A 17,305-nucleotide genomic window follows, 5' to 3' on the forward strand; every position below is an offset into this window, starting at 1 on the left:
GCTGCTCTTCTTCATGTGCAATTTTTGAGGCTTTTAGTACGGCACTCGAGTGGCTGGCTTTTCATCGACTTGGCGCTTCAGGGGTTCTACATATTTTAGACGATTTTCTTTTTATTGCCGAAAGCGAAGAGAAATGCCAGGCCGATTTACATAGTTTTCTTAATTTGTGCGAGTATCTCGGGGTTCCTATAGCAGAGGAAAAAACCGTCGGCCCTCATACAGTTTTACAATTCGCGGGCATTACCCTTGATACGGTGAAGCAGGAAGCCAGATTGCCCGACGAAAAGCTTCAAAAATGCTACATGTTATTACATGATTTTTATAAGCGTCGCAAAGTGACGCTTAAGGAATTGCAGTCCTTATTAGGTCTCTTAAATTTCACTTGTTTAGTTGTCGTACCGGGCCGCGCTTTTCTCCGCCGTATGATCGATCTTACCAAAGAAGCAAGACGACTGCACCATCACATTCGCCTTTCTAAGGAGGTCAAACACCGGCATTACCGTCTGGCTAACATTTTTAGGGCAGTTTAATGGGAGAACCTTTTTCTTGCACGAGAGATGGGAAACTTCGTCCTCTCTCCAGTTGTACACAGATGCAGCCGGATCCAAGGGATACGGTGCTATCTTTGGTAAGCATTGGTTTTGCGGCGCGTGGCCGGATTCATGGAAATCCTTAAATATCGCATTTTTAGAGCTGTTTCCGATCCTTATAGCGCTGCACATCTGGGGGCCTTATATGGCCAACAGGTGTGTGGCATTCTACACTGATAACGCTGCCATTGTTGATATCATCAACTGGCAGACGTCAAAACATCAATTAGTCATGATTTTAGTGCGCGATTTGGTTTTAACTTCACGTAAATACAATATTTTATTTCGCGCACGGCATATTCCGGGCGTGCATAATTCTGGTGCCGACTACATTTCACGTTTTCAGGTAGAACAATTCAAGCAAATTTCGCCCGACGCGGACGTTCTACCAACGCCAGTTCCCGCGAACCTCCTTCCGCAGAGTTGGTCCGTACGCTAAGGGTCTTGTTAAATTCTGCCCTGTCATCGGGTTCTCGTAAGCTTTATCAGCGAGCATGGGCTGTTTTCAATGATTTTTATCAACAATTTTATCATTCTGTTTCTCCTGCTTTACCGCTAACTACACCTGTGTTAGCCCTCTTTGTTTCTTATCTTCACGCTCGGAAGCTAGCTCCGTCAACCATTAAGTAATGGTCCGTGTAAGAACTAGGCAAAAGAACAATAGGCCAGTGAAATAGCGGCAGTTATTTTTTAGGTGCTAATTTCTCTAAACAAATTAAATTTGAATGCTCTGATTGGTCAATAGGGCGAAAAGCGCGAAATTTGAATTTTAGAAATGAATTAAGATAGTAAAAGAGTCATTCAAACAACTTTTTATTTTGTCTACTGCTCTAATATGTTGAAAACTATAACATATCTAAAATTTAGAGGATTTCTATGCGCCAAACCCGAGCAAAGTTAAACTGATATAAAATTACATGAAAATGGCACAGGAATACATCAATCGGCGACCTTCTGAAAGACAGCTACTTCGGCTTTCACAAAGGAAATGTCAAAACTGTGATCGGAAACAGCAGTAATCCAAGCTCACATGGCGAACGCGCCAAAGCCGCGCGGTTTTATTTTGCCACCATAAAGAACAGCAATTTCATAAAATCATGTCGGAGGGTTATCCTAATGGCCCGCATTTGAATAAAAAGACGATTGTCCATACAGAAAAAAATTCATCGATGTTCGGAGAATTCGGTTTCAGAAGAAGTTCTCTTGACAGTCTTACATGGTAGATATATTTTTAGTCTAAATATCTCCGCAAAACCTACTTTCATACTGAGAAAACGTAAAGGAAACAGTTACAGTCAAACTTGCATGATCTTTCGTACCGGGTAACACTCAAAACTAGTGAGAGCTACATTTGCATTATATATGATAACTGAGCGGCTGCCGTCTTACAACTGTTGCGAAATTACAATCACAAATTTCAATTCGTTCGTCTTAAGTTGCACATAGCTCGACGAAACAGCCTAGATTGAAAACAAATCGAATTATAGAAGAGTAAAGATACGCAAAAATTCTGAAGTTTCGAAAAGGACAAAATAACTACACAGTCACATCATGCGGTGATGCGATAATTTATTGGGTTCAGCTTACCTCAATAAGCTCAAATCAGGCGGCTTCACATCGCTTTAAGAAATTTAATTTATTTCTGTATAAAGAACAAATCTGTCGCTTCCACTCTTTGTTCCCAGCTAATCTCCACAATTACTCTGAATCATCACTGAATCAAAGCGATCTCCTCCTGACAACATAAACAACTGCTTCGGTCCTACTTGTCTACATGGCCACTCGACGACATGTTGAGGACAGCTGCAAACGCTGCTGCAGTAGGAATTTCACGATCACTCCGATGATAAAATACATTGAATAAAAGCAATAAACAATCGATAAATGGAAATATGTAGATTTCGATGAAATTGACGACATTTCTTTGGGCAAAAGACAAATTTCCTCACATCTCAAGTATCGCATCCAAGATGGTTCACAACAAGGTCACGCGCGTGTTGCACGTTTTCCGCTCTAACTTTTGATTTGCGCACAGAACAATGCTTAAACTTGGCCGTGAGGTAAAAGACAGGAGAATGGGGGAAATAAAGCTAAAAAAAGTTGTTTTTGTCGCGTTTTTCTTGGTTTTTTCGTCGATTTTTGGATTTCAGCCAATCAGAACCCACCATTTAATTGAAATTAAAAATTAAAAGTCAACACCTTTTAATCGATTTTGCGTTCTGCCTGCCTAGTTCTTACGCGGACCATTACTTAAATCTTATCTGTCGGCCATCGGATATGTGCACAAGTTGAAAGGTTTGCGTGATCCTACGAGGGCTTTTATTATTGACAAGTTGTTGACGGCCGTAAGTCGTCAAAGCTCAAGTGACATCTGGCTTCCAATCTCAAGGCCGGTTCTTCACGCGCTCGTAGGTTCACTTAACCACAACAACTCTTCGGCCTTTCACCGTACTCTTTTTTCTACTATGTTTTTAATAGCATTTTACGGCTTTTTTAGGATCGGTGAGCTGGCGGCCAAGAACGCGAATTCTGGTGGTTCGGTCGTTCAATTCAGTGACATGCGCTTTCTGACGCACGTTGGAAACATTCACATGCTTAAAATAACTATCACAAACTTTAAACACAACACGGACAAACACCCATTTGTTATCCTAATCGAGCGGGAAGACTCTATGCCGTTTTGCCCAGTGCAAGCGATGTTGGATTATTGCAAACTCAGGGGCACCCAAGCAGGCCCTCTTTTTTGTCGTAGCGACACAAGCACAATAACAGTGGGTCAGTTCAATACCGAACTCCATCGTTGCTTGTCTTTTGGCGGGCTTGACACAAGCAGGTCCAAAGGTCATAGCTTTCGAATAGGAGCTGCCTGTCACGCAGCAGAGAAAGGGTTCTCCGATGCCCAAATTCGGACGCTTGGCCGCTGGAAATCCGACGCTTTTAAGCCTTACATTAGGCCCGACACCTTACACGATAATTGACTTGATTTGATTTGCTCCTCATGTCTCTAGTCAAGTTATCGAAGAAGGTCAGATATTGGACTGCTTCTTCGTAGACTGATAATTTGTACTCATTGCTCGCCTAGTGGTGATAGCAAGTTATTCCTGAAACTAAGGCGTTCAAGAGGGCCAGTTAGCGGACTGCCTCGATCTTTTTCTCCCGCCTCTACTCTTTAGGGCTATAATTGTATTTTCGATATATTTTTAAAATTCTCTATACACTAGGACATAACGAATGTCCTCGGCCTCTTACCGTCTTTTTATTCTGTTTGTGTGTCTGTGATTTTCGACATTCTAGAAAAACTAATGCAGGAGGTCAGACATGGGGCTGCTTCTCCATTACCTTTGTATTTACTTAGACATTGCTTATCGTTATCTCTAGTTGCACTATATAGGCCAATGCAGAGGGTCAGAAATGGGTCTGCTTCTCCATTGGCGTAATTTAGTCGGCGTTAGTCTTGTTATAGTTTCGTTGTTTGCTACTGGGCAACATTATACCGCTTATTACAAAGTGTCTATTATCGCCATTATCGTCCCAGTATTGCAGTAGGTCAGTTTCAATGGGCTGCTACTCCAATGCCTGTTTTCGTTCTTTTAGATGACTATACTTTAAGTACTGAAACCAACTTAGTTTATTGGTTCTCATTCTCGAGAGTTCGGCTGGCGTCTTGGTGGGGTTGCCACATTCTTGTGGCTTGTGGCGGATTTTTGTCCCCACCTTTCCTGAAGAGATGTTAATTAGTTAGTTTTATCATTGGTTTCAATTAAAAACGTCACGCTTGTGGCCATTTATCCCAAACAGTTGAGATTCTTGCTCGGGTCATCTCTTCAGCAAACCAGAGCGCCACCATGCGGAGCTCTCGATCGTTTTCGTAAATTCGGTTTGGGAAGACTCGCAGTAAAAACAAACATTATGATGAGAAGATGGAATCATAATGTCATTTTATTTCGAGGCATTTCCCGTTTCTTATCAGCAGTGTGCAGGCGGTGGTTCCCTCGCCAATCAGGAGATCGAACGTGTTTAGTGCTGTATAAAAGACTTGTTATATGTTTCGCGCGGCCCTTCCAACTATTACCATCAGCCTGTACTAGTGACGTCCCTTTGACGCTTAGTTGAAAATTTTTCCCACCACCTCCCCAGTCTCCGACCTGCCACCGTCTACATCTTCTTATAGTTTTATCGTCTTTAGTTTGTCGTAAGTATTTGCTAATTTGTGGCGGATTTTTGTCCCCACCTTTCCTGAAGAGATGTTAATTAGTTAGTTTTATCATTGGCTTCAATTAAAAACGTCACGCTTGTGGCTATTTATCGCAAACAGCTGAGATTCTTGCTCGGGTCATCTCTTCAGCAAACCAGTACGCCACCATGCGGAGCTCTCGATCGTTTTCGTAAATTCGGCTTGGGAAGACTCGCAATAAAATAGGGTATCATTTTTACCTTGTTGGCTTTGTGTCTTTGGTTTGATCCTTAGATAGGGTAAGTCAAGTAGTAATGGATGGTTTGGTTTATTACCCTTTGCATTTTGTGGAAAAAGACCTGAACACGCTCGGAAGAATTGCAAAGTCTTACGAGTTGTACACAGGGAAGGAGAATTTTTACTATCCCAACAGTATTTGCTTTAGAGGGCTCCATAGAAAAAAAATGTTTTAAGATGGAATGATACTCTTTTTGCTCCACTATGGGACCAAATCAATAGAGAATAATGGACCAAATGGTCAGCCGGCTCCGCGTATGATCCCAAGTGAGTTTTATAAAAACAGGTACATACAAAGGTATCGGCCAGCGAATAATTGGAATGTGTGTTTATGTTTCTGTTGTGGTTCGACGGTTCGCCAATGGTGACCTTTTTGTTTATTTGCAGTAAATTACATTTTGAATTTTTACAGGCCTCGTCTGATTAAGTTGGCCAAAATATAGAAGACACTATTACTTCTTTTAAGATTGCGCGTTAGACAAGGACAGTGTTGTGTCGACCTGTGACACTGTGTGAAATGAGTTGTGTCATGGTCCCGATATTAGTCGATACGAACCCGTATTCTTGAGAAAAACGGAAGTATGGACAGGTATCGGGTTCCGGACACGCAGCGTATACATTGAGTATCAGGACCCGTATTTTTCCTGAATCGAACTTTTTCCGCGGCATGGAATATCCGATATCCGGACACGTCACTGAAACGCGGCGTGTCAAGCCCTGTAAACGTCCTTATTTTTCTAGATTTGCCGAGAATCATGGAGTGCCGTTGATGAACGCTACAATTTTTGCCTTTCATTTTCACTAAAATTCCGCGCTACGGATTGTGTTATCCTAATTTATACTCCAAACGTTCACGACACGTGAAGATTCTATTCCGTAGAATGCGATGAAATTCCACGATACGTGAAGTTTCGAGTGTTTTCTCTTCCCCGAAATTCCATGGTACGTGAAATACCAGGGACTCAAACACCACTGGAATTCCACGGTTCATGAAATTACCGATGTTGAAATCGTGTCAAAACTCCCTGATACGCGAAAATTGCAACACGTTTATTGTACTAAATTCAACGATACTTTCAATTTCCATGCATGATATTGAAAAAACTGATACCGCCTTTTCACTCCATTGATACCTCACGATATGTTTCCTGGTCAGCATTGAACTTCATTGCATTTCAGGGACTTATTTGTGGGGTTGCAGTATTATACTGAAAGTGATTTTTAACAGTTCCGACCATTCTACCATTTTTATCACCGCCCCAGTCTTATTCACTTTAACTAATTACCCAACGCATGAGGGGAAAACACAGGTTTTAAATCGCGTAACATCATTTATTTTAAAGTTCAAATACAGGAACAAAGTTTGATAATTCTGACAGGAAAACGTGCAAAGTTGTGTCAGTTGATAAACCTAACTCTAAAAAGTGTTCGGACATGTTGACAATTCATTCAAAGAAATATACAAGGTACAGTTGCAAGGTTGATTGGAATATTCAGAATGAGTGATTTCAAAACATTTCAATTTTTTCTAAAAAAAAAGTTTTGCAAAAATTAAAACAGAATTCAAAGTGAAGATATTAAATTTAATCAAACAATGGCAACAACTAGAGAGTAATCCATCCATTCTCCATCCTATGTTCATCATCACTGCCACTCCTTAAAGTAAAGGAGAATGTGGGGAGGGAGGCTGCAGTGGAGGAGGATGCATAATTATGGACTCAAACTTCTGAGGGAAATCAAACAAGTTGGCGTGATCGAAACGATCGATTTCACACTTTCAAAATGGACGCCAAATCGGAACCTGAAAGAGCATGTGCAAAGCGAATACCCGCTGACCAGTTGCTTTGCTGTATTGTTTCATTTCCAGGCCTCATTCGAACGTAGAACCCCTAGGTTTTTTCTTCTTTTTTCGTCTCCTTACAGAGGCGATACCCGGGAAGCGATAAAGGCAGTTCAAAAAACAATGTAGTATTTGTAGAAAGTTAGTCAATACTCCGTTGAAATTAAGTAGCCATAGTTTTTCGAGAATGCCGTCTGTCGTTCATCGTAACTGAGGAAATAGTTATCACGCATGTTCTCTCTGTTTTGAATTTGTTTTCGTTCAACTGGTTGTGACAAAGACACTGTATTATTTTTCAAGAGTAAGTGACAGGCCCTTTATGTTAAGTTAACACTGCCTTCCATGCCAGTCACCCGAACAGAATTACACGATCTCCAAAAACAACAAGCCAACGATTCTCATCGTTAGCGGCGTGAAAACTACTTCGGTCATGCTAAAAACAACAAAGAAAACAGATCCTGCTACCAGAGTGCACGTGGCAACCTTACAGTTACTCAACTTTCATATCTCGCGTAAGAGAATGAGCGTAAGGTTGTTGCAACTTTATGTTACCTTCATTCAACCTTTAAGCCAAGTGCGTAAATCTTTACCAACCTCGGCGTACCTTGGAAAGTTTGCGTAAATGAGTTAGTTGTGTTTTTATTAGGTAAAGTTTAATTTTTCCTAAATTTCAGTTTTCATGCCATTTTACCTCACTGTCGAAAGTCGACATAGCTTTGGCTAACTGATATCGTTAAGAATCAGAGCTCGTATATTTCTTGACACACCGCAGAAGACGTGTCCGGGCCACGATTTGTCCTGAGTTTTCACGACAGAGGTATCGGGGACACGGACACTCTCTGAAACGCCGCGTTTCATGACACCTGGCGTGTCGGTATACGATTTGCTAAGTGCCATGGGAGTATCGTGGACCTGTAAATTCCACTAAATTACTTATTTCACGCAGTGTTATCAGATCTAAAAAGGAAAGCTTTCCTGGTGTCTTTATTTGAATGATGTAAGGATGGATGTCACGATTTGTGGAAATTAAATGCCTTTTAATAATGGCTCGTTTGTGTCTAGTGTGTCTAGATTCTGTACTCTGACAACGCTCTGTCCAGCGGCACATCCCCGTATTGGCCACATAAGGGATAAGGGATCGAGTACACTCCCCAGGTAACCATTGCATGCAAACCATCTAATACAATAGCAAGGTTTAGGAATACAGAATTTCGTACGTCAGACAACTAATGAACATTAATTTAAAAAAAATGTTTAGGACCGTGAATAAGTTAAATGGTTTGAATGAGTGTAGATATAAATTATAAAAGTAATTTTGTAAGTTACGTGCTTTCAGATCGAGACTTCATCCTCTTTGTTTACGAAGTACCATTCATATTTTGGCATTATATTGATGTTGGCCAAGTAAGTTGAATCACTCTCAAAACATTATTACAAAGTGCGATGGAATTATTACAAATTGCGACAGCTTAGTATATTTCAAAGTGCGATGGACAGTTATTACAAATTGCGACAGCTTTTTTATTACAAATTGCGACAGGTATTACAAAGTGCGATAAATTTATTACAAATTGCGACAGGTATTACATAGTGCGATGATTATTACAAATTGCGACAGTACAGCATCTCCGTTGAGCAGCGGTTTACACCAGTAAGCCGGTCCCAGGGTTTCCCTTAATATAGTTTCCTAGTTATATATTTATATTTTTTGGGTTTGCTGATTGAGAATAGGGAATGAAATTGTCCCATCCAGGAAAAAGCCGTCACCGACACTCTTCTCTTACACTGACATACACCTGCCTTGGATGAAAGTCATACGAACTCGCTTTGCCTCGTTCTTTGCATAAATTTCATTAAGGCTGGATTCAATTGAATTTTTGGCTCTTACTTTAGAGTTCGTCATCCTTAAAAATCAAGTTATCACTTTTATGTCTTTTTTTATTTTTTTAATTATTACAGATTTTACCTTATTTTTTATTCACACCTATGGCTGGAGTATGAGAATCATGATCATAGATATCACACCTCTAATCTTCCATTACAGGCACAGTCGACTTCTAAGTCGCATCATATAGCTTGATAGCTAAATTTCAAACACTAATTAAGATACGTCTTACCTACTTTTTGTTCCAAAACCACTAGTGAATTAATGATATATTTATGCTAGACAGCTGGCCATTTAAGTCTGAAGTTATTCTTCTAAATACTGTAGATTCTGAAACGGTACGTAGTTATATATAGTTTTCACTAAGTCTCTAATTGCCCCCAATACAACAAAAACAATCCAAATCAGTATTTTATTTCATCTGAAAAATACTGTACAGTGAAACATGCACGTGTCACTCATTATTATGTCAGGTTAGTGACACAGAGGAGAGGCACAGATAAGAACCAGAATTTTCAGGCTAAGGTTTTGAAAGAACCAGATGAAGTAGAAATGTTAAAACATATCGCTATGGAGTAGTTAAAGTCCACTAATCATTCTAATGGCAAAAAAAGGTTTCTATTGGCTTAAATTGCAGTCATTTAGACATAACAACATGCATATTTTGTACAAACATTTAAAACCACCAACATTCTTCCAAAAAGTCTTTTTTCCTTAAGAAAATAAGAACCTCGAATGTTTGAGAACCTAAACAGCTTAATTTCCAAGAAACAGAAAATTTATAAGAGCCTTTTGAGGCTAACTTCGAAAAGCACCTATTACTTAGTCCTTACTGTATACTACTAAATGTAAGAGCAGGGGGGGAGGGGGAGGAAGAGTTAGGGTTAGGGTTAAGGTTAAGGTTGGGGTTAGGGTTAGGTTAGGGTAAGGACTAGGGATAGGTTAGGGTTAGAAATCAGATTAGGTCGAGGTTGGGGGTTAGGGTTAGGAATAGGTTAGGGTTAGGTTGGAGGGTTAGGGTTAGCCGAGCAGTCTCAACTGATTTCAATGGTCATAACACATGAGTTGATCCACTGAGTTAAACGTTCGCCTTGTCAGGAAAAGGGTGTTACGTTAAGCTGGTTAGGGTGGGTAGCTAAAGTTGAGCCAAGGCTTAGGGTTAAATAAGGATAAAGGTTACAAACAAGAAGTACGGTTTGTTGATGGTTAACGTTTGAGGGACTTCTGGGCAGGATACCAAATTACGTTGCGTTACATATCAATTACCTCGCCGTACTGAGCGTAGGATTGAATTTCAAAAGACGGGTCAGGAGGTGAGAAATACAGAGATGTAGTTTCAATACAGGCGATTTTCGAAGACTAAACACTGGTCAAGCAAATAGTTTTAAATTAACGTTATCTTACAAGACGTTTCGCTTCGCTTTCTTCGTGTTTGACCACAGCAGAGCACAGATAATATAAACATTTCAGAGAGTAAATATTCCAGCTCCGAGGGGGCGAGTAAAACCAACGGCCACATCTGAAAGAAAAGGACAAAAGGAAAACCTTGTTTAAAGAAAATTCCTAAATTCCTTGTTTAAAGTAATATATCTCTTCTACATCATTTTCCCTAGATCAGTTTCATCTCGGTTCTTTGAGCAACGAGCGCCCATTTAAGCCTTCCCGGACTTAATGATGTCCCAGGCACTTTGCAAACCGTGGAAATAGAATTTCTTGCCAAACTTGGCTCATATTAGTCCCCGTTTCGCACACGCTCCGATCAAAACCTCTCCACTCACGAAGAGAGCCGTTGAAAGGAGAAAGATACCGCGCAAACTCGAACCTTTCAAAACTAGAACCGGTTCCCCTCGGACAAAAAAAAACCGGAAGAAAATTTCTAACGCGAGTGAAAAGAAAACAAGAAATAAAATAAATAATAAACTTACTTCTGTTGACTTCCACGCTGCTCCTCCCTGGTTTTCTTTAATGAAAAATATCTATGATAAAAAATGATATTTCATAAAATTAATTTACATATATAATATACACCGTAATTTTTAGGCAGTTATTATAACTCCAAAAATGGAGTAAAAATTTTAGGTACAGGATAACTCCTTTTTTGGGGTTATTTTAACTCCTCAATATCTGGGGTCACTTTTACTCCTGAAAAAGAGTTCTTTAAACTCCTTTTTGGAGTTAAAATAACTCCACGAAAAATAACTCCACTGTAAGGAGTTAAATTAGCCCCACTAGAGGAGTTATTATAACTCCCTGAAAATTACAGTGTATTTACAGATGATATTTCCGATTGCCGGCGAACCCTGACGTGGACAGTAATCGGAAACAACAAACATTTTGATGAGAAGATGGAATCATAATGTCATTTTATTTCGAGGCATTTCCCGTTTCTTATCAGCAGTGTGCCGGCGGTGGTTCCCTGGTCAATCAGGAGATCGAACGTGTTTAGTGCTGTATAAAAGACTTGTTATATGTTTTGCGAGGCCCTTCCAACTATTACCATCAGCCTGTACTGTCATCCCTTTGACGCTTAGTTGAAAATTTTCAGGCAGGTTTCTTTTTAATTTTAATCCTTCTTTCTTAAGAGAGTTATTGCTACACATACGGTTACCCCAACACCTCGTGTTTTAATCTTGGGGCACCCCTTTAATCGACGCCCGCAGAAAAAGTGAACATCATATCGGTTACCTTGATACAAATTACGCCTCCCGCCGATATAACTTGGCATGGCATTGGTGGGCGTACAGTAGCAAAACAGATCAAATTTGATCTGCACGTAGTTCGATCTACACGCCCCGACATAGTTATCGTGCAACTTGGTACTGATGATCTACCATTTCAGTCTCCTCTACAAGTTGGGTCAGAACTTGTGGACTTCGTTCGTTTGTTGCACGATTTTTACGGCGTAAAATTCGTGTGTGTATGCTAAACCATTCGTCGGCGGTCTGCTGCTGCCTTTAACAAAAACGTAGATCTCTTAACACGTTACCTACGGGTTGTCTTACAACCCATCCCTTACGCGATCTATTGTTGTCATAGGGGTTTTGGAAGGCTCGTCATAATTTTTATGCTGCTGATGGCGTTCATTTGAATAGTAAGGGGCAATATAAGCTCTATCGTAGTATTAGAGGGGCAGTACTTAAGTCTATGCGGCTATTGTCTAGTGTTGACATTCAGTAGCGTAGCGTTGATGTTATTCTTTACGTTTTTTTGATCCTCGCGCCGGTTCCTTTGATATTGACTTAAACAATTGTGTTTATGATTGTGTCAGCCTTTGATTATTTGCTTTGTCGTTGCTCTTGATTTTGAGCTCGACACTGACTGTACACCATGAGTCGCAGTTTAGCGGCCAGCATTTATTGTATCAGTCTTTGATTTATGTGTTTTAGTCGTTGCCTATTTATTTGAGCACGACACTGGCTGTACACTCTGATTCCATAGGTTCCTTTTGGAACCCTTTGTAGAAGCCTGAAAAAAAATTCAGGACTTCAACGGGGTTGGAACCCGTGACCTCGCGATTACCGGTGCGATGCTCAACCAACTAAGCTATGAAGCCACTGACGTTGGGAGCAGGTCGACTGTGGGTTCATATGTTCCCGTGAAAGAAAAGAGTGTTAATGATATATGAAATAAATCATATATGAACTGCGGAAATGAAATGAAAGTGAAGAAATGATCGTCGCAGTGAGCGCAATTTATGCAATTGCGTAAAGAAGCCTGAAAAAAATTCAGGACTTCAACTGGGTTTGAACCCGTGACCTCGCGATTACCGGTGCGATGCTCAACCAACTAAGCTATGAAGCCACTGACGTTGGCAGCAGGTCAATTGTGGGTTCATATGTTCCCGTGAAAGAAAAGAGTGTTAATGATATATGAAATAAATCATATATGAACTGCGGAAATGAAATGAAAGTGAAGAAATGATCGTCGCAGTGAGCGCAATTTATGCAATTGCGTAAAGAAGCCTGAAAAAAATTCAGGACTTCAACTGGGTTTGAACCCGTGACCTCGCGATTACCGGTGCGATGCTCTACCAACTAAGCTATGAAGCCACTGACGTTGGGAGCAGGTCAGTTGTGGGTTCATATGTTCCCGTGAAAGAAAAGAGTGTTAATGATATATGAAATAAATCATATATGAACTGCGGAAATTACTGGAACTTGGCCCGCGGTGTTTTTCTTTATTTTAACTCCGACTTCTCCTCCCCTGTTTGTCATTCCAACATTGTTCTAGCGTACACGTGGGTTCTGCCCCTCCAAAGAATGTTAGACAGGAAATTTTTATCTTACGTGGAGTTAAATTAAGCGTAACGGTCTTTGTTGATAAGTCATGCCTCCCAAGAAGCGCCAACAACCTAATTTGCCTAAGCGAAGACAGTCCAAGCGAATGCGACCTTCCGACCTCACAGAGACGGCTCCTGAGACAGAGCATACAAATTTAGCAGCTGCAAATTCCAACACAGCTAATTTGATGACGGTGGATGTGAACGCCTAATCATCCAGGGTAAAAAATCATAATTTTTCGAAATTCGCAATTTTTAAATGATTAAATAGAGCTAATGAAGAGCTTTCTTTTAAAAAAAAATTCCAGGAAAATTTGTTTTTTCTGTGCAGACTTATGGAGCGCAAAAGTTTTTCTATGCTAATTATTTTAATTGATCGTTGACAAGTCCTGTGATACTTGATACGCATGTCGCTGTTGAACCAAGCTAATCACGCAATTTGACAGAAATCGTGCTCTACAAGTATAGTACTCACTGTTTTCCCATGGATTTTGGAAGTGAATGCCTCCAAAGAAGAAAAAAAAGCATGTCCGTTTTCTTACACGACTCCAAGCGGAAAGAAGACGACAGAATCGTTTTGCAAACAGTGGGCTTCGAAATTAGGAGAGAGTGACAAGGGCTACTACTACAATCAAGAAAAATGGCTAAAAGATGACACTTGAAGCTCTTGAAAAACCATTGAAACCACCGCGGAATCGAGTTTAACGAGTGTCTTAGCGAGCGGGGCAAGCTTTTTTGTCCGCTAAGCGGTCAGGCTAGCGACGAAGTCGCGAGAGGTCCCGCGCCATATAAAAATCGGACGAAGGACTGTTTTGAAAGTCTATTGTAGCGGGAGAGAAGCTTCAAGAAAAACTCCAGGAAGCGGTTTGTTGTCAATTTTTCCAGGGAAGTGTCGAACTTTTAGAAAATATATCGAGTAAAAGTGGGCCTGGCTCAACTTGGCTTGCCAGGTGCGAAAATGAAAACTGCTCGTCGCAAATAAGTAATGATGCTTTCTAGACAACAGAAAGGATCGAACAGAGCAGAGCCTTTGAAAGAAATGTTTATCTGTTGTCGGGTTTCGTTTTTAACCTTTTCCTGCTTTGTCACTATTGTTGTCCCTTCTTTGGTATGCATCAACATTGACAGCTTTGGAGTTATAATCTCTTATAATCTCGTCACGGGTAATACGCCCCCCAAAATCTTTTTCCACTGTTTTCTCGAAATGAAAATCAGGGCAAGTTGAGAGTATGTTTTAAACTCCAAGTCGGCAACCCGTGAACCAATTTGGCTGAAATTTGGCCAACTTACTGTCGGATAGTTTTTCTAAAAAAATGGTGTCTGCGAATTTTGATTTCTTGTTTCGTTTTCGAGTTAGAGTAGTTTTTTTACAGGTAGTGCTAATGATTTGCTATCCCTAACTTCAACTGCTTATAACAAAAGAACAAACGCACTTGACAAAAATCTTAGACACGGTTTTTTAGTCAAACGTGTTGAGAAGCGAATGCGATCTTAATTGGCTTCTTCCGTTTATTTTTGGCTGGCCTGGACTTAAATTTACAGTGACATCCACTTTCAGAAAAAGCTTCTCATTTCTAAATCGCCTTAATATTTTGATTTTTTAAAAGGAATAAGCAATAATCTGGAACTATTAAGCTTTCAGAAAATGTACGGTTTATAGGGGTATTTATTAAAAGCAAAAGCGCTAGCGCCGATCAACGCGAGGAGGGTGCGTCTATTTCCCTCGCTGTAACCGAGGCAGTTCAACCGGCCTTTGAGAAGATTCCCCAAAAGCAAGTTGACAAGTGCCCGCACAAACCTACTGGCGTGGAGGCTGTGGTTGAAGAAGAGGTTTCTCTTCTGACAGAAAGTACACCTCCAAGTACGTCATCCAATCCGCTCCCGTTGCCAGGCAACAAAAAACCATTTGCTAGTATAGCCGTCGCTTTAGGTAGTAAAGTAACTCCCAAGCTTAAAAGGAAAATCTGGGCAAATGAGTATATCGATTTCGGGGCACTACTTTCCGTCTCCCCAGCTACTGAAAAGTATTCTTTATCTTTCAAGTCCACTGATAGCTCCCCGAGACAACCCCAGTTGACCCTGGAGCCTTTTCAACCCTCTAAGAAAATTCATAGCTTTAATCAATGGCTATCAGCTTTCAATATTATTGTAGCCATATTTACAAAGAAATTTCCCCATGAAGCCCCGCAACTTATGAAATATTGCGAGATCATTCGCGACATTTCTGCCAAACCGGGTGACTGGTATTTTTATGACGAACAATTTCGTTATCCTAGGCAGTCAGCCCCTGACCAGTACCCGTGGGATTCTGTGCACTGGGAGCTATGGCTTAAGGCGGTAACAAATTTTCGTACAAAATCGCAATTTAGCTCGGACAAGGTCAATTCTGGGGTTTTTACGCTATCACGGCCTCGCCAGTCCTTTCCCAAAGGGTCCTGCTGGACATTTCATGCAGGGAGATATTGCGCGGGTTGTCGATTCGACCATGTTTGTTTCAAATGTGGCGCAAAGCACCAGTAGTAGAGGAGGCACCGGTTACTCCGGTTCTTTGCGGGGGAATTCCATTAACTTTCGGGGGAACACATTAACGCCGTTGACGTCATACATATCATTAAGATAGGATGATGTCATAGTTTAAATTAATGACCATGACGTCATGCATTCCATTAACATAGGATGATGTCATAGTCTATTATCAGCTGGCAAGGAGCAAGTGACGTCAGAATACCCTAGGGGTTGACGTCATCAAAAAATGTTGACAAAATCTGTAAATAGAATAGTGATATCATGTCCCTACTTGGTCATGATGATGTCATATTTTTTTCCAGGTAAGATGATGTCAGGGTTTATTTTTTACCTGCCAGTTTTTTTTTATTGTTTCAAAACACATAAAATGGTCATTCCTTACCGAGCAAATCATTCTCGAGATTCAGTAGTATAAACAAGATGGTTTCAAACATTCACGTTGATTCGAGACGTAGGCGTTTATTGACTATTGATGAAGTGGAACAAGTTCAGCGGCAAAGTATAGCTGGTCTTATCGGTCATATCTTCCAACTTACTTACGCCAATATGGTTGACGAACTAATTCAAGAAGAAAAGTTGAATCGCTGTCACGGCTGTGCTATTCAGCACCCAAGTCAAAGACAACATTCGTGTGTTATGATGGATAAAGAGGATTCTTGGTTGTACTACCGAGAAGATGTGGTTGACAAAATCGATCTGAATGCTGTCCTGAACAATGCTGAAAGTGTGTGTAAGGCTCTCGGTTTCAAGCTTGGTCAGTCGTGGAAAATGTACGCCAGCGAGCTACCAAAGATGCCTTGGACAAGCATATTTCTAGCTTCACTTGAGGTTGATGGTTTTGATGGTGATATTAAGAGTCGTGTCTTGCGCGCTATACACGACGGACCTAATGGCCTCAAGAGCAGGGATTTTAGCGACCAACAAGCAGAAATAGAATGCACTGGACAAGTCGTGAGAAAAGACGAAGAACCAATGGAAATTGACACTGTAATTAATGACATTCAAAACAAGCTTTGTTTGTAAACGTAATAAAAAAAGTTGATCTTTTGATTTTGCGTCAGTGTGTGTTTGTCCTTATCTTAGTTAAGATGGGTCTTTCTCTCTCTTTGCTTCGGGTCAAGTTTTCTTGGTACCGCTTAACAGCAAAAAATTTAACAATATCTACAAGTGCAATGGAAAAGCTTAAAGAAAACTTTTTTAAACTACCGGGCTCAAATCTCGAAAAATTAAAGCAACTCCATTCTGAACTCTTTTCCAAAGTGAACTTGGGACGATAAGTAGTATTTTTGAACTTCGAGGATCAGCTGGGATTAACTGAGGAGGAATGGGAACTACAATTTCATCTTCTTGTTCCTACTCTCACACAGATTCCACAGTAGCTATATAAAGGAGCACCAGGGAGAGAGAAGTCATTACATCTTTTACCGTTCAGATAAACACTAGTGATGGGTTGCTGTCCGCCATCATCCACTTTTGGTTTTGAACACATTTTCAATCGCATACGTTGTGTATTAGCTTGCTGCGGTGGTAAAGTAGTTGTACAAAACTCGGAATTTTGTGATGGAGAAAAAACTAGCCAGCATCTACCTCGACCCAAGTCAACCCGCAAGTTTCGGTGGTTTAGATGCTGTTTACAGAGCAGTCAAAGAGAAAGGAAAGAACAAGATATCGCGTAAACAAGTTCGAGATTGGTTGAGTCAGCAGGATGTTTATA

The 17,305-nt window shown here is 40.6% G+C and overlaps 1 protein-coding gene across 1 annotated transcript; it reads left to right on the forward strand.

The window, feature by feature from the left end:
* The first annotated feature begins 735 nt into the window (after positions 1 to 735).
* Positions 736 to 15,585, forward strand: LOC140949090 (uncharacterized). Its single transcript, XM_073398332.1, has 2 exons — positions 736 to 746; positions 14,742 to 15,585. The coding sequence occupies exons 1-2, from the start codon at positions 736 to 738 to the stop codon at positions 15,583 to 15,585; spliced, it is 855 nt and encodes a 284-aa protein (XP_073254433.1).
* Positions 15,586 to 17,305: the final 1,720 nt, after the last annotated feature.

Source organism: Porites lutea, chromosome 9 (assembly GCF_958299795.1).
Source record: "Porites lutea chromosome 9, jaPorLute2.1, whole genome shotgun sequence".
NCBI classification, from domain to species: domain Eukaryota; kingdom Metazoa; phylum Cnidaria; class Anthozoa; order Scleractinia; family Poritidae; genus Porites; species Porites lutea.